At 30.9% G+C, this 17,764-nt stretch overlaps 2 protein-coding genes across 3 annotated transcripts; both read right to left on the bottom strand.

Annotated features, from left to right (window-relative positions):
* Nucleotides 1-881: 881 nt before the first annotated feature.
* On the bottom strand, nucleotides 882-5,408 carry LOC105785457 (flavanone 3-dioxygenase 3). Of its 2 annotated transcripts, none has more exons than XM_012611556.2 (5): nucleotides 5,353-5,408; nucleotides 5,108-5,187; nucleotides 2,627-2,870; nucleotides 1,982-2,229; nucleotides 882-1,634 (listed from the first exon to the last, which is right to left on the bottom strand). In XM_012611556.2, the coding sequence occupies exons 3-5, from the start codon at nucleotides 2,858-2,860 to the stop codon at nucleotides 1,064-1,066; spliced, it is 1,053 nt and encodes a 350-aa protein (XP_012467010.1). In that variant the 5' UTR covers nucleotides 2,861-2,870; nucleotides 5,108-5,187; nucleotides 5,353-5,408; the 3' UTR covers nucleotides 882-1,063. The 2 variants fall into 2 exon arrangements, with proteins under 2 accessions (XP_012467010.1, XP_052489684.1); XM_052633724.1 differs by having other exon boundaries at nucleotides 2,627-2,861.
* Nucleotides 4,545-9,101, bottom strand: LOC105785465 (protein ORANGE, chloroplastic). Its single transcript, XM_012611568.2, has 9 exons — nucleotides 8,790-9,101; nucleotides 7,502-7,616; nucleotides 7,248-7,364; nucleotides 7,007-7,093; nucleotides 6,662-6,738; nucleotides 6,231-6,358; nucleotides 5,353-5,489; nucleotides 5,108-5,187; nucleotides 4,545-4,842 (listed from the first exon to the last, which is right to left on the bottom strand). Exons 1-8 carry the CDS (start codon nucleotides 8,990-8,992, stop codon nucleotides 5,110-5,112), a joined length of 942 nt encoding a protein of 313 aa, XP_012467022.1. The 5' UTR covers nucleotides 8,993-9,101; the 3' UTR covers nucleotides 4,545-4,842; nucleotides 5,108-5,109.
* Nucleotides 9,102-17,764: the final 8,663 nt, after the last annotated feature.

Below are 17,764 nucleotides of genomic sequence, written 5' to 3'. Positions count from 1 at the left end.
ATGATGATGGGTTTTTGTCTAATGGATAGATTCATGAAAGCAGCCCATGGAAGGAAAACATGTAATCTACTTGCACTCTTCTTCGCTTGTTTAGAAATTTGATTTATTTCGGGATTTAGGATTAAATTTGTTCAGTTTTATTTTTTTTAAGTTTTTTCTTAAAAGATTTATTTATTTATTGAAAAAAAATTCACACAGGGGTTCGTAGGACTCCAGTCCTCTACTATAGAAATTTTTTCATATAGTGTATTTAAAATTTTAAAATTTTAAATTAATAAAATAAAATTACTTTCTTTTAATATTGAGTAAAACAATAAATTTTAAATAACAATATATATGTCATTCTCACTAATTTTTTAAAAATTATAAACTTTTTATATTTTTAATAGTGACATGTAACATAATGTACACATAGATTGTCATATCAATATCATTAAAAATTAATATTTTGGTCGATATCTCTGCTAAAAATATTTTTCTTCAAATGTTAATGGCCAAATTTAACTTTATAAGAATCAAACTGTCAAAAGATACATATTATTATCCTATACACAGCTAATGAAGTAAAAAGACTCCACAATTGATATTTTTTAAAATACATTTATGAAGTTTTTTGTTCCATTAACAGTAATTACCAAAATTAAATCAAATTGTTCCAATGTAAAAGCTCTGATTTTGTTCTTTGTTGTTGACACAGGGGAGAACAATTTTTGTTTGTTATATATTTTGGATCTGAAGTTAAGACAAAGACACAGAAAATCTTGTCTTGCCGACAGGACACCACCAAAATGTTTGGATCTTACGGTAACATCCCAAACATTCCGAAGACAAACTCAAGTCCATATAAAAAGGATGACTAAAAAAAAGTTATTCATTAATAATATCAAATTACAGAGAAACAGGGGATCCCCAAAAAGAACAGAGTGAAAATAAAAGTTCCCCAAAAAAACTACAACTTTTCCCACGAAACAAACAGACCTCTTAATATCATAAAAACCCAGAAACTAAACAGTAAACCCATTTTTCCCAATACCAAAAAAAAAAAAACCTATTTTTTATATTTTTAAATTTTAAGTGTATCAATGAAGTGTTTCCCATCAGCAATATCATTATTTGCAAGAAAATCCAAGAAATCCCTAAAACTACTTTCTTTATACCTCTTTGGATTTTGTTCATCGATAAGTTCATTAGCGGTTTCCATTTTATCATCCATCCCCAAACTATGTAAACTTGCAATGGAAATCCTAGTTTTTTCACTGTTCAATGTAGCCCTATGAACCACACTTTTGTATACCCCATTGCTCATCACTTCAAAATGGTCACCTATATGAACTTGTAATGCACCATGAAGTTCAGGGACCATTTTCCAATTTCCATCATCAGTGTCCAATATTTCAAGACCTGTTGAGCTTTGTAAGATAATGGTTAAACAAGTGTAGTCTGAATGTGGTGGTAACCCTAATGCCATTTCTGGTTTAGGACATGGCGGGTAACAGTTTACTGCCATGATTTGCATGCCACGGTCCATTTTCGGGGTTAGTCGATTCGGGGATATCCTGAGACTTTCAATGATCATTCCCATTAGTTCGAGGGCGAGGTTTCGAACTTGTGCACAATATTTACCCATTTTCTCCCTGAAAACACATCACAAATTTAAATAAGCATGATGAGTTAGATATATTGCGTATATCTATATTAGTTGTCAAATTGCATTTTGTTATTTTTATTCAAAAAATGACAATTTAGTTCTCGTACTATTAAAAATTTCATCCATTTCTACTATTAAAAACTAGCAGACATGCAATAATCAATTTTTAGTAGAAGTGGATAGAGTTTCTAACAGAAAGACTAATTTGCTCTTTGATCATTATATAAAGACTATTTTACCTATTTTTTGAATAAAAGAGACAAAATGTAATCAAACTCTTAATATAAAAACTTCCAACAATACTTTTTACCATATACATAATTGGGAACCTACCTGTATTGAGGAGGGTTATGGGGCCATGAATCAATCCAGGCATCCAAGGGATGTGCATAATGCTTGAGGAAAACTCTCCAAAATTGGACCTTGTCAGCACCGTCTTTCAAGCTTGTGCCGTACCGTACCGGGTTGTAAACGTCATTTGACTTGAATTTAAGCTTCTCTTCACTTGGCAGATCGAAGAAACCGAGCGCCATTGCGAGTGCTTCATCGAGAATAGATTGGCTAATCCCATGGTTCACAACCTAATCCAAAAAAAAAAAATGAACATACCTCCTTTGTTAATATACACAAGTATATTCAACTTAAACTAAAAAATATTCGAATTCAATTCGATAATTATCGAGTCAACCAAATTCAAGCATCTTTATATTCAAGAATAGAGGCATAAATTTATATTAAAAGATCGGGTTGAATTATAAATGTTTGGGAATCAAAACTAACAATAACTACCACTTTTAGTTTTGGAAAAAAACTTTTAGTACTTAATTAGCCTAATGGAGTTCGAATATAAAGTTAAAGTAATTCGACTATATTTTTGAGTTGAACTCGAACTTAGAAAATAATATTTGATTAAGCTTGAACTAAATATAGAAACCAGAAGTTAGAGTCAAAGCAAAACCAAGGGAAAAAAATACTCACTTGAAAGAAGCCCCTATGGCGACAAGCTTCACCAAGTTCTTCAATGGCGATTGAGCGTTTATTGCCATTCATTCTTAACCGAGACATATCGATGGTCGGAATTCGAGCTTTCTCAGTGCCCGAACTTGAAGATTTCGAAGGCGAAACGACGTAACATTCCGGAACATAATCCAAACCCTTCTCTTGTGCTGTGTTTCCAATAGTAAACGAACTCGGATTTTTGTCTCCAGACATTCTGTTTGGACTTCAAGGAGAAAAAAAAACCCCAGAAAACAGAGCAAGAAAATGAAAAGAAATACACGTTGTGGGATGCTAAAAACATGCAAATATATATAGTGAGAAAAAGTTGGGTCAGCTGTGACGATTTAAACTCAAATCATGAATGCTTGAAATGCAGATCATTAAAAGTTGTTTTAAAGCACAACATTCCAAAATATAACTTTACATATTGACATTCATTCATACATGTATGTATATTTAAATGTTTAAGGTATGGGTTTGTGGATATAAACTATGGATGACAAGAGGTGGATATAATTATATGTTTTTAAATTTGAGATTTTGCAATGTTTGCGATCATCATGTTTATCCAGGTTAATAAATGGTAGCTGAAAAACAAAACAGCACTTTACGGCTAAACGACACTCAACATATTGGGTGTAACTTGTATGCCACCGCGTTTTATGTTGCAATGAACCGGTTCCAATTTTTTCACCCGTTTGATGAATTTAAGATTTATATGAACTTGGAATTGAAATTGAGTCTAAATTAATCCAATTTTATCTAAAAATTCAAGTAGTTTGAATATTAAATTCGAAAAATGAAAAATTTAGATAACTTTAATTGGTAATTGAGTTGAAGCTAATTGATATATTATTGACTAAATATGATAAATGGGTAGATTAGGTTAATTTGGGTGTATCAATTTAAGTTTTAATATTTTCGAGTCATTTTAGATTTGGATTATTTCAAATTTAGATTATGGTCGTTTAAGTTTGTTACAAATCGGGTCATTTTAGGTTTTGTCATTCTTGTTTGACATTCAGCTTTGGTCAATCCGAATTACTTGCTAGGATCTTTTTATATTTGATATCATTTTAAGTTCAAGTTAATTTTTAAGATTGTTGGCTTTTTATTACCAACAATCAAGCATAAATATGATAATGCTCATGTATTCCTTACTACCACCTGATTATTGTTTTTGTTAACAAAATTTTAAGAAAAAAATTGTTCTCGATAAAATTCACATTTCAAGTCTCTATTAGTCGATGCCGATTAAATCTTAGCTCGATTGGCATGGGCCTCGTTCCTAATGCAAGAGGGCGCAGGCTCAAATGCACTGAAGCACACTATCTTCCTATTTATGGGTTAGAAAAGGGCTATGAATAGTTCTATGCTTTATCTCAAAAAGAACTGATATGATTATAATTAAAATTCTTTGTTGACACACCAATAATTTAATATCTTACTTCTTCACTCGATATTAACCAGTAAAAATAATAATACAACAAACTTATGATATCTCGATTCAAGATTTGAAGGCAAGAGTTGAATATGAGTATACTTAATTCTTTTTAATATTTGAAGACTGTATATTCATATGGATCTTAGGATAAGAAATATATGTTATCCAAAATCGAGCAACATGATACCAATATTATTGCTCTTTAAACTATTAATGACTTTGGAAGCACTGTCTTGACTCTACCTAATCACTCTTCAATCTCATCTTTACAAAATTTTTTATATAATTTTTAAATTATTCATAAATCTCGTCAAACTCTTAAATTGAAAAATACTATGCACTAGAACCCACACCTACCAAGTTGTTGCAACAATGGCGCCAACTAAGTTAAGATAAAATCAAACTTTACAAAAACCTTTTATCTATATTAGATTTTGTCACACGCGACTTGGGTGAAAAAAAATTAATATTAAAATTATATTTATAAAAAAAAAAACCTTATTCAATAATTCAATCATAAACAAAGTGGTAAAGTATTTACAAATAATCAACAAGATTTGGGTGCAATTATGAGTCATATTGCATTCCCAATGGTAGACACATGTTTAAATCTAAAAAACGACATTGTTAAGAGGAGCAGCTACAAGTCCGAAATGGTTTAAGTAATTTCCCTACCGAGACACCTAGATCCAGCTGCATACTTGTATGTATGATATGATTTTACCAAATCCAGGTTTCCTTTTTATATGAACTACAAGTTTCGGTACAAATCATGTTACTAACCTTGTTTGTCAAATCTAAAAACTTATCAAAGTATAATGATTGGAAGAAGTGAAAGGAGGATTGAAGTTTTTCATTTCAAAAACAGGGATTGTTTTGGAAAATAGTACAAATACAAATACGATTTTTGTTGCAGCAAGGGAAGACTATTAGGATGTTTGTATATATACAAAGGATTGGTTATCTTGTTTGTATCTACATTTGAAAACCAATAATAAAGAGAATGAGAATGTCACCTCTAATCAAATGGATCAATTCGTGGGTCGTGTTCGCTTGCCATTGCCATTCCGGTGCAAAGACACGTAGGGCACATAACCTGCCAAAGTTACCAAAAAAGGGTCACGAGTGAACAAATGAATGATGCGAAATAATGCTATATCTGGAAAAGAAAGGTAAATAATGAAAGCCATCAAATTTCCCGGTTGATATATGCACAAGTAAACAACACACCACTGAGACCATAAATTTTTAGATGACAAACCTTTCCGGATCCCAAACAGTTTGAACATCTTTCCGTTTTGGGGGTTGATAAAGGACGGTCTCTACCATTTAGTGTCGAGACTGGTTCGGTAAGAACAAGTGATCCAGTACTTGAGCAGCGAGCACAAGCAAGATATCCTGCATTTACCGGAGGAGGATAAAATACAGTATCTTTTTTTTGAAACTTTACAAGTACAATCAGAGTACAAATACAAGTACATGTCTGAGCTACCAGAAAGTGTAGACTGTAGAATCAAACTATTACTAGGGCTGAGCAAGAGCTACCAAAAAGTGTAGAATCAAACTATTACTAGCACTGAGCAAGAAAAACCGATCCGAACAGAGGTGTTTGGATGGTTAATGGAATACAAGTTTAAAAAACACGGTTATCCAAAACCAAACCAAATCAAAATTTATTTTTTATTTAATATATAATTGATTTTAATTTTTTTTATGATATAAAAATAAATATTTTATATTTAAAATAGTGAAAATAATTTAAAAGTTATTAAAATTTTATTTTTTTTAGAAATATTTATAAAAAAGGCTTTGAATTTTTGTCAAATAATATTCAAAAGCTATAGAGCAAAGTTCATTTTGTTAAAATAAGTCTAAAAATCCAAAACAAAAAACTAATATAGAAAAATTGAGAACTGAGCCAAACCGAATTATGACGGACGGTTCAAAAAATCTAAAATACCTAACAGAACTAAATTGAACCGATATCACCCTTAACTATTACAGTATAGACGAACTAAAACCTGAAACAATCCAAACTAATATTGACTAACCGAACTAAAACCTATGCATATAATTGCACTTGGGTCTAGAACCTGGGAACTTGGAACCCTAGGTAAACAGAAAGTTTCAGGAATATACCTGTTCCAAGACAATACTTGCATCGTTTATGCTCTTGCTGTTTAACATTGTTTATTTCGACTACCATCAAGGCTGAGATAACCCCTACTGCTCCTCCAGAGAAGGATGCCACTATAGGATCAACCTGACTGCATTTACCACCAATGGAACCACGTTAAATAATACCACAATGAAACAAAATTGCATGCGCCGTTTAAGATTTGGTAACCAAGACAGATGCCACTTCTCTTTAGAAGCCAAACTTGTCTAAGAAATTAATTCCCCACTAATATTTCTAAGTAAATATAAGCTGGCTTGCAACAATTGCGGTAAGTGTTACACTGAAACCAAAAGGACATCAACTTCTTCGTGGTTAAAAAGGTAGCATTCAAGCGAGCTTAAGCTATACCTAATAATAAACATCCACTACAAACCAAGAGGATCAATCATACCTCAACTGCATTGGCAGATGTACACTACGGATGAAATCTGCATATGATGTGCCCCCCAGTCCTAGCTTAAGCTCCAGCTAGGGTATGGGAAGAAGAAATAAGACATGTAAGGAAATAGAATATGATTCCAAAAACAATATCTAATTCTATCATGTGTATTTTCACGTTAAAATCAGATGTTTATTAAAAGTGATCATCTCCTTACTAATTTTCGTATATATAATGGACTATTTCCCTTCAAATGATTTATCCTCTCAGGAACACGTTCCATTCATTCTATTCTTAAAAGAACAAACCAACTAGAGAGAGACTAGATTCCAAATGTTGAGAGCATGAATGACTTACAGTGGGTGCTAGAAGTCCACCAAAAATAATAATTCCAGCAATAAGAGAATAACAAGTCACATAATAAACCTTGAGATTTGCTGAGGTCTGCAAGTGAAATACCCGGTCAAAGATATATGATTGTAAATAGATCAACTTGGATTTAATTTCATTTATTACAACTTGGATTTAATTTCATTTATTAACAAGTAAAAACAATAGGCTGATGGAATAAAAACAAATCATTTTAAGAAAATCTCACCAATGGAGGCAGGAATGGGATGAATGATGGAAAATTAGGAAGTTCACTTTCTTGCTCTTCCTTGAAAATACCTAGTTCAGCACTTTTAATTCTCTGTTGTATCCTTAGCCTCCGAACCTACAAGAATATTATTTGAGGGGTGTATCATTTGATTAAGCAATCATATGGTTTTCTCAGTATAAATGCATGCAGAAACTTCCCCTATTGACATCGACAACTCAAAAATCTAATTAAAAGAAAAGCAGTGGATTCACCTCTTCCATTTGGAGAAAGATTTTGTTTCGCCGACTTCGAATATTATCCTCAATTTCTTGAAGTTCCATCTTAGCGAAATCCTGGACTGTTTCAGGCCCTTCTATGATGCAAAATCTGCACATTTTGTAATCATAAATTCCCAAGATTTTGAAATTCATGTTTTTCTATACATTTCAAATACATAATCAAAGTTCAACCTTAACTAATTTGTCTTTTCATAGCTCATAGTTAATATAACAAATAAAAAATCCAAATTCAGCTTTTCATAGCTTACAAAATCATAAATTCTTAAGATTTTGAAATTTATGTTTTTCTTAATACATTTCAAATACATAATCAGCGTTCAACCTTAACTAATTTGGCCTTTTCATAGCTCAAAATTAATAAAAGAAATGAAAATCCAAATTCAGCTTTTCATAGCTTATAAAATCATAAATTCCTAAGATTTTGAAATTCTTGTTTTCTTATACATTTCAAATACATGATCAAAGTTCAACCTTAACCAATTTGGCTTTTTCAAGCTCAAAATCAATATAACAAATGAAATATCCAAATTAAACTTCTCATACCTTATAAAATCATAAATTCCTAAGATTTTGAAATTCATGTTTTTTAATATATTTCAAATACATAGTCAAAGTTCAACCTTGAGTAATTTGGCTTTTTCAAGCTCAAAATCAATATAACAAGTGAAATATCCAAATTTAGCTTCTCATACCTTATAAAATCATAAATTCCTAAGATTTTGAAATTCATGTTTTTTAATATATTTCAAATACATAGTCAAAGTTCAACCTCAACTAATTTGGCTTTTTCAAGCTCAAAATCAATATAACAAATGAAAAATCTAAATTTAGCTTCTCATACCTTATAAAATCCTAAATTCCTAAGATTTTGACATTCATGTTTTCTTATACAATTCAAATACAGAATCAAAGTTCAACCTTAACTAAATTTGGCTTTTTCAGAGCTCAAAATCATAAATCTCAAAATTCCTAAGCTTTCGAAATTTGTGTTTTCTAATACATTTCAAAATTCATAATCAAAGTTCAACCTTAACAAATTTGCTTTTCATAGCTCAAAATTAATATAACAAATGAAAATCCAAATCTAGCTTCTCATACCTTATAAAATCATAAATTCCTAAGCTTTCGAAATTTATTTATTTTATACTTTTTCAAATACATAATCAAAATTCAAACTTAACTAGATTAAAATTTAATTCTCACAATTCATATAACAAATGAAATTCGAAATTTTCAAATTCATTAGCAACAGAGAAATTACCCGGCGGCAGTTTTATCGGCGGAAGAATCGGATTCAACAGACTGCGCGGAGGAAGATGAATCCGGCTCGGTAGCCATAGATCGCCATCTCGATTTCAATTCGCATTTCGTATGAACAAATCTAGAGCTCAAAGAAGGAGGCTTGTATGGGGGCGAAGGCTTTACCGTACAAGAAATCGTCAACACTCGACTCAAACAAACCATCCTCAAGAAGAACAAAATTCTTCAATCTCAATAAGTCTCTCTCTTTTTTTTTCTCAATAAAATTTCATTTCAGCGTTGTTTTTCCAAAAAAAGAAAAAAAATGTAAGTTCATTGCTGTGATTTTATTGTTTGATGCTGAAACAAATTAATCAACCGACGACTCTATTGGTCTAATTTTGCCTCAGGTTCTTATACTCTTGGGACATTTGAAATTTAGTCCTCTACATTTAATTTAATGAGTTCAGTCACCTTAGTTATTAAAATTCAATACCGTTGTTACTCGCTTTTGCTAAATTTGAACCTATTATTAATTGCACTTTAATATAAGTGTAAAAAAATATAAATATTTATTTATAAAAGGTTTATCTAAAAACTTTGGTTAAATGGTTAATTTAAAGTTTTAATAAACACAATGTTTTAGTTTTAATATCATCATAGTAATATTTTATAAAAATTATTTTTTTGAAACTTTTTTATAAATTTATTTTATATACAGCTATAAAAAGATAAAAAATAATAATAAAATTTTAGTCATTTTATAATTGAATTAGTGTTTGGTTAACTCGCGAGTTGTGACATCAACCCAATCAGTGTTGATGCTTGAATCAAACAAGATAGAGATAATGATGATGCAAGGTGGTTCACCTTACTTGAGGCAAGGGGAAGAGCCATCGTAGACGGTGATCAAAGTTCAAGGGTATGCAATGGTTGAGGTTCAAAGGATGGCTGAGAGAGAGCAATCATGCTCGAGGCTAAAGGTTTATATATCCTTAGCCATGATCTTGATGTGCCATATGTCACTTTTTCATTGGCGATCTTAAGGCAAGCTTGTCAAGTGACCTACCGTTGTTGACCTAAGTAGGGTGGCTAGGGTGAGTATTGGACATGTTGTCAATCACTTCATATGAATAGTGGCTATTGTGTGGGTCTCATGTGAATTCGTACCCAAGAAGTTGTTTTAAAAAGATTACTCTGAGTGGTAGTTTGGAGAAGTGAGTATCTGAAGAGTAAGGGTATAAAAGTCAATATGTTAAATAATAGTATAAATAAAAATGTCGCATATTTTTTATTAATCTAAAGAGTTATAATTAGAATTAATCATTACAAACATAGTTGGACTAAAAATTGGAATATATCTAGACTTAAACTAAAATAAATTTAGATGGGACTAATGAGATTCAAAATACGAATAAAATTTAAAGAAAATTTACACATTATTTACATAAAGTGAGATTTGAACCTGGTCACTCAAGGTGACATATTCTAAGTTAAATAAAAATTTTGAAATTAAAAGTAGAGAGACAAATTTTTAAAACTGAGAAAGGACAGGGACTGGGGTCAAAATTAAACCATCCCAATTTGATTGTGGAACAGAGAAGGTGAGTGAGTGGGGCTTAGATTGACGAAGACAAAGCGGAAGCATTAAATAATGATGCAAACGTGAATGGCGAAGATCTTTTGAAGGGCGCTAATGCTGCCAAGCAACTGGAATAATAAATAATAATGTTTACCTGCTTTTTCATTTTTGGATATTTTTATTTTCCCGGAAAATGACATCCATTTTTGTAACTTTGTTCAATTTAATCCTATGATTTTCCGTCTAGGATAAGAAAATAAAATAACAATAACAAAACATTATCCAATCTGTTTCTCTTGTTTTTATTATTATTTGGGGATACATCAAGAAAATGAAAATTATGATTTTCTTTTAGGCCATTGGAGAGTGGGTTTTGTTTATTAAATAAGCCCAAGGAAAACTTTTGGGCCAGAACAACGGCCTGAGTATATTAAAGAAATAGGGTAAACTACAAAAATAGTCACTTTTGTTTCTCTTAGGTTACATTTTAGTCACTTATGTTTAAAATATTACGTTTTAGTCACTTACGTTAACGCGTTGTAACATTTTAGTCATTGAGCCGTAAATTTCCATTAACGATGTAATGGTAAGCTGATGTGGCACGTTAAATCATCATTTCAAACAAAAATTTCAGGTTAAATTATACAATTGATCCCCATATTTTTTTCGTTTTGAGCAGTTTTTTTTCTTTTATGTTCTTTCAACTTTCTCTTTTTTTTTTCTTCCCCATTTTCTAGTCTTTTATGCTTCCTCCCTCTATTTTCCTTCTTTTTCCATCTCTTTTAACATAAAAGAAAAAATTTAAATTGCTCAAAACGAAAAAAAAATATGGAGACTACTTGTATAATTTAACCTAAAATTTTTGTTTAAAATGATGATTTAATGTGCCACATCAGCTTACCATTACATCATTAACAACAATTAACGGCTCAGTGACTAAAATGTTACAACACATTAACATAAGTGATTAAAACGTAACATTTCAAACATAAGTGACTAAAATGTAACCTAAGGGAAACAAAAGTGACTATTTTGGTAGTTTACTCAAAAAAATATAATAGAAGTTTTTTTGGTAAAAATACCATAGAAGCCCTTGTCCTAGAAGTCGAATTGTATTTTGCCCCATCTAGTAAAAAATAGACAAATTAGTCCTTGTACATTAGATCAAAGAGCAAACTGGTATTTTTTGTTAAATTTTTTATCTATTTGTATTGTTGAAAATGGATATAGTTGACAGAATAACTAGACAGTGACACATGGCGTGCCACTTATACCTCATGCTGTCCAATTTATAACAATAGAAATAGATGAAATTTTTAATAGAATGACCAGTTTGCTCTTTGATCTAACATACAGGGACTAATTTGCCCTTTTTTTTAGTAAATGGGGCAAAATGCAATCTGACTCCTAGTACAAGGGCCTCAAGGATATTTTTACCCCTTTTTTATTATAAACTTTTTAACTAACACTAGATTTTTTCACACCCATTATGTGGGTGAAAGAAAATATTTTATTAAAATTTGTTTAATTATGAATATAGATAGAATTAATTTTATATTTAATACTATTGAATAAGTGCTCGATCCTTAGATTTGTAATTATTTTATTTAAAGATGATATAAAAGTATAAAAAATCAAAAGTGTCACTACAATAATATTATTTATGATTTTTTTAAAGGGATATTTCTATAATTTTATAATTGAGTTGGTAACTCGATTAAGAGTGATGCTGTAACACCCATAACCTTCATCCGTCACCGAAATAGGGTTACGGAGTATTACCGAACTTTACAAATTAAATACAAACATTTCATAAAATTTGTTACACATATTAAGAATCAATTATATAACACCCATATTGTCCCTTAGATGCGCCCTCGAGGCCCAATATACATCTTAGAAGTGAATCGAGACTAAATCGGATACTCTGGGAATTTTTCCCAAAATCTCAAAAAAATTCTTAGGAGCAGGGGACACACACCCGTGTCTTAGGCCGTGTGGGCATTCGATATGATGCACACGGCCGTGTCCCAACCTGTGTCCTTACCTGTGTAACTTTTTGACTTGGGTCACACAGCCAACCATACGTCCGTGTACTAGGCCGTGTGCAAGGTGTAGGGGTCACACAGCTAAGCCACACACCCGTGTGCTAGGTTGTGTAACTTTTATCTCCTTTTTTTTTTATATCAACCTATACACAACATTTCAGTACATCAAAGAGCCCCAATCAAACAATCAACACAAGCCAAAAATCATGTTTTAAACATAATATATCATCACAAAACTCAATTGCCTAAACTTACCAAAATAACTCCATTCATTGATTTACCAAAATTTACTACTAAAGACATGCATACTAACATATATACATATATATATATATGTCATTCACAACCATACTTCAAATTTAGCTATTTTCCAATCCAGCCCTATACATGCTATATAAACCATAAAATGTATAACAAACTCTACCGGAGCGAACTTGATAGTGTGACTCGATGTATTGATCCGATCCTCCGAACTTCTAGAAAATCTGCAAAGAACATTAAACAACACAGTAAGCTTAATGAAGCTTAGTAAGTTCCTTGGCTTTAAATATAAATCTTACCGAACATAGTATAATATTTCATTTAGGTAAATCATTTCACAAACGTTTCTTGCCAATCACAACTTCGATTGATGAATTCACTTATTCGAGCTCAATATCAATAATAACTTAAATTCTTCCACATTAATTCCATATGGCACTTACCAATCCTTGTCAAATCAGAGAACGTCTTACGGATTTGTGTACATCGTAAACAGAAGCCCGAATGCTGCAATGAAGCACATAAGTGCTACACAGAAACCCGTAAGGGTTAAACGGAAGCTCATAAGAGCTAAACGGAAACCCATAAAGGTTAATTTGAAGCTCAAAATAGCTAAATTGAAACCCATTAGGGTAAAACTAAAGCTCAAAATAGTTGAACTGAAACCCAGAAGGGTTAAACTGAAACTCATATGAGTTGACTGAAGCTCACAATAGCTAAATGGAAAGCAAACACGGAAGTTCGCAACAAATGCTAAACTCTGGTTTACTTAGGTAATTTGCTGGTAATTCCTATTTCGCACTGAACAACTGTACTCAATCATGCATTCCATTCTTTACGAACACTCAATTTAATTTCATAACTTTAACAATAATTTTATTTTCACAAATGATATAAATAAATACACATTACTATACATCAATTTAATTTATAACATTAAAATTAAACCATACGAACTTACCTGGGTTAAATTGTAAGTTTGTAGTAGTCAGAGACTGTTCTACTAATTTCCCTTTTTCTCGTTAATCTACGGGATCTTGATCTAAAATATAAAATTGTTTATTCATTAGTATATTTTTCAATTCTAATTCACTTCACAATTAATACCCTTCAATTTTTAAATTACACAATTACCCCAACTTTTACACTTTTTACAATTTAGTCCTCACCAATTATCCTATCAATTGAGTAATTTTCTCAATTGAAAATTTATCTAACTATTCTAGGCTATCTCACAGCCTTTGATAAACTTAACCTAATATCAAACCCTAAGATTTAATCTTTTTCACAATTTAGTCCTATAATCAATTTCTATTAAAATTGCTTGATAAAATCATCATATAACAAAATTAAAGCCTCAATTCCATGTTAATTCATCATAAAAATCTAGCACTCATCATTTATAACTTTCAAAATTACCCATAAAATCAAAAACTAATGAATTAGATAGTTGGACCTAATTACAAAAGTCTTAAAACACAAAAAAATTCAAGAAAAGAGCAAGAATTGAACTCATATGTAGAAAAATATGAAAACCAGCTTCTTAAGGGTTCTTCAATGGTGTTTTTGGCTGAGAATTATGAAGAAGTGTCTATATATTAAATTAAATCCTATTTTTAACTATTAAGTTTTATTTCATTTCCAATTTTACCTCCTGTTCACACTAATTTCATGATTTTTCTACACCCATGCCGTCAAGCCTCTTATTTTAGGCTTATTTACCCTTCAAGTCCTTCCTTATTTAACATTTAGGCTATTTTATCACTCTGGCAAGTTTTGCACATTTTTCAATGTAGTCCTTTTTAATTAATTAACTGTCAAAACGTTAAAATTTTCTAATGAAACTTTAATACTAACTTAATGACACTCTGTAAATATTTATAAAAATATTTATGGCTCGGTTTATGAAATCGAGGTCTTGATATCTCGTTTTCAGAACCACTTAACCTAATAAATTCTTTTAAAACACAAATCACTAATTCAAAAATCTTTCTAAAATCACACTTAACTCGTACATAATAAATAATAAAATTTTTGAACTCACTCGTCGGATTTAGTGATCTCGAACCACATTTTTCGAAACCATTGAAAATTAAGCTGTTATAGATACCAACTTAATAAAGTGCTTAAATAATATTATAGATAGATAGATAACCTTTTCTTTTATCAAAAAATTGTTGTCATGGTCGTTAATAGCACCTGGCTCAATTATTATCATGTCGACTTGGTAATTCATATGTAAACGATTGTTGACGTGACATTACCATGTTTGAAAAAAATATTCTAACAAGTTTTAAAGAATGTAAAACTATAAAAATCCAATTATAAAAATTCAAAAAGTAGTAAAATATTAAAATTCTCAAAAGAAATTCAAAAAATATAAAAAAGTGTTTTAAAATATTTATTAAAAAAAAACCTAAATTAGTTCATATGACTAACCTTTTTCTAGTTTTCCTGTGGCCATGCCAATGATATTAGTGGCATTATTCAATTTGACTGAGAAAACAATGCATGGGTTGGTGCTAAGTATGTTTCCACTGTCTGCCTTTTAACTTGTTTCCACCAATTATCCCATTTGATCGAGGAAGAGCCAATGCTATTGCTTGCTCTTTGTCTTCGTCCCTCGATTTGTTCAATTAATTGTGTAATCTCTATTTTGATTGTAACTGAAAATTGAGACAAGTTTAAAGAAAGTAGATTTAGCTTATTGTTGGTGCATATATGCTAGTAATGTTTATACTTTGGGAAGTTCGAGTGGCATACTTTTTATTAGGAAGTCAGTTTTTTCAAGAATTTTTTTTTTAAGTATTGTCTGTGGAGCAGTTGACAGAACCCTCAACAATAGTAGGTATTGTCTCGTATTGAAGTTTTGTCTCTTTCTTCCATCGAGAGCTAGTTTTCGGAGAAGAAACGCCTCAATTGATGAAGATATAACCAATAAAGCTTCCAAGAAAAATGTCATTATAGTGCGTAACATTAAATCAGTTGCGTACAAAAGGAACTCGAACCACCAACCTAAACATATAAGTTACCTAAACACAAGGAAACATCAAACAATGCTTTTGATAGTTGATGCTAATAATCCAAATTTTGCATTTTTTTTATTAGTATCATTTATCCTTGACTATCTAATTGTAGTATGTTTTGCAAATGTTTCCTTTGTTAGCTCATTTTGTTAGTTTGGTTTTTTGGGATGTCTTTAAAATTTGCATATATTTTTGGTACTGAGATTTTTGCTATTGCCTCCTTTTTATAGTTAGTTTAGATTCTAGTATTGCTTAAGACCTTTGAAAAATAGAGTAAAGTAACTCTAAATATTAGAATTATCATTAAGGTTGGTTTAAAATCATCACTTTTAATGTAAAATAACTAACAGTATTGTTAATTTAAATCTACATTTAATATTATTAAAAATATTAAATTCTAATTTGCATTGTATAGGAGTGGAACCATAATTAGATTTAGACCATAAATATTTTGGTGTTGGTAGGCCCATCAACACAACTGATCACCAACAATAGATTAATTCATGAAACCTATAAGATCATCCAAATCCATCTATATAAACAATCTCTTTTGAGATTCATCAACAATGAACCTCAACATAAAACCTATTAGTCAAGGGTGTTTATTCCTTCCCCAAGTTTTTGGAATGATGTGTAAGTTTAACATGTATGATAGTGTAATTGTGTAGGCATATGGGTGTGTGAGTTGTACTTGAATGATATTAAGAGAGATTTGTCAACAATGAGCATGTATCCCAGGTAAAAGATCTTTGGAGCTCTTATATTAGGAGTCAATTTGCATTTTATACTTATTACTCAAAAAATAGATAAATTAGTCAATATACGTTAAATCAAATGATAAATTGTTCCGTTCTGTTAAAATTGGCATGATTGACGGAATAACAAAAAAGTTACGCCGCATATACTTATACTGATGTACAAGGACCAGTTTTTACAATAGAACTGGATGAATCTTTTTTATAGAACGACAAATTTACTCTTTGATCTAACACACATGTACTAATTTATCTATTTTTTTAGTAGAGAGAACAAATTGAAATCCGGCGCCTGATATAAACAACTTTATAATACTTTTACCTATCCCCTTTGCTCTACTCCATTTCTTTCATTTCTTGTATTAACCTTACACGTAAGAAGCTTCGTGAAGATCCAAATCCTACACCATCTAATATTATTTTTCCCTCCATGGGACCACTCTCGTTAGTGTAAATATTGTCCAACACTACATAATCATGTAATTGAAAACAGATATAAATCACATCAACACTATATCTATGTAAAAATTACTGCCTAACACTACATGATCTTTTTAAGATATTATTTTCTAGTTGTAGATAACGTTCACAGCCTCACTCACTGAAATTTGCTCTCCACGTCTAAGTAGGGAAGGGTGGGGGAGCTAAGTGGTATCATAAATCATCAAAAGATAGCCAAATTTGGATGAAAATATCTTGCAAGTGTTTTCAGCCTTCTAAATCGTTAGCAAATCCAACCAAATATATGTATATAAATTATTATGGGACTGTTTTAGTGATGGGTCAATTCCTTCACTGCACCATTCACTATTGAGAATTGACATTATTGTATATAAATAAATTAAATATAGTTGAAAGTTGGGCCAAAAGGGATACTCAAGTTTCAGCGTTGAAGTAATGGGAACTTGGGTCCAATTTTATGAGGCAACTTGGATTGGGGAAATGGAGGGGTGTCGCATCGCATTGCATGTGAGGTGGTCCGACCATAGGGTGGCCGAATTTTTCGAATCTGCAAGGTTTCTAACTCATTTCAAATTTGAATATTGTAATTATTGGTAAAAATATCATAGAGTCTTTTATAATAAGAGTAGAATTGTATTTTATTTTATTTTACTTTAAAATTGGGTAAATTAGTCCATTTGCATTAGATCAAATAGCAGATTAGGCACTCTGTTAAAAATTCTAAATTTTTACAGTTAAAAACTAGTCCTTATATGTTAGTCTGAGGTACATGTTGCACGCTAAGTGTCACTGTCTAATTATTCCATTAGCCACGCTAGTTTTTAATAGTATAAATGGATGAAATTTATAATAGAAATGATCAA

This window comes from Gossypium raimondii, chromosome 7, assembly GCF_025698545.1.
Source record: "Gossypium raimondii isolate GPD5lz chromosome 7, ASM2569854v1, whole genome shotgun sequence".
Taxonomy (NCBI): Eukaryota; Viridiplantae; Streptophyta; class Magnoliopsida; order Malvales; family Malvaceae; genus Gossypium; species Gossypium raimondii.
The sequence above is the reverse complement of the archived record's forward strand: the minus strand, read 5'-3'. Positions and strand labels throughout refer to the sequence as shown.

Coding starts and splice junctions, on each gene's coding strand:
- LOC105785457 (XM_012611556.2), bottom strand. CDS start 2,860: ATGTCTGGAGACAAAAATCCGAGTTCGTTTACTATTGGAAACACAGCA. Junction 2,230..2,626: donor GCCATAGGGGCTTCTTTCAA/GTGAGTATTTTT, acceptor TTTTTGGATTAG/GTTGTGAACCATGGGATTAG. Junction 1,635..1,981: donor CATAACCCTCCTCAATACAG/GTAGGTTCCCAA, acceptor ATGTGTTTTCAG/GGAGAAAATGGGTAAATATT.
- LOC105785465 (XM_012611568.2), bottom strand. CDS start 8,992: ATGGTTTGTTTGAGTCGAGTGTTGACGATTTCTTGTACGGTAAAGCCT. Junction 7,094..7,247: donor TCCCATTCCTGCCTCCATTG/GTGAGATTTTCT, acceptor TTTCACTTGCAG/ACCTCAGCAAATCTCAAGGT. Junction 6,359..6,661: donor CATCTGCCAATGCAGTTGAG/GTATGATTGATC, acceptor TGGTAAATGCAG/TCAGGTTGATCCTATAGTGG.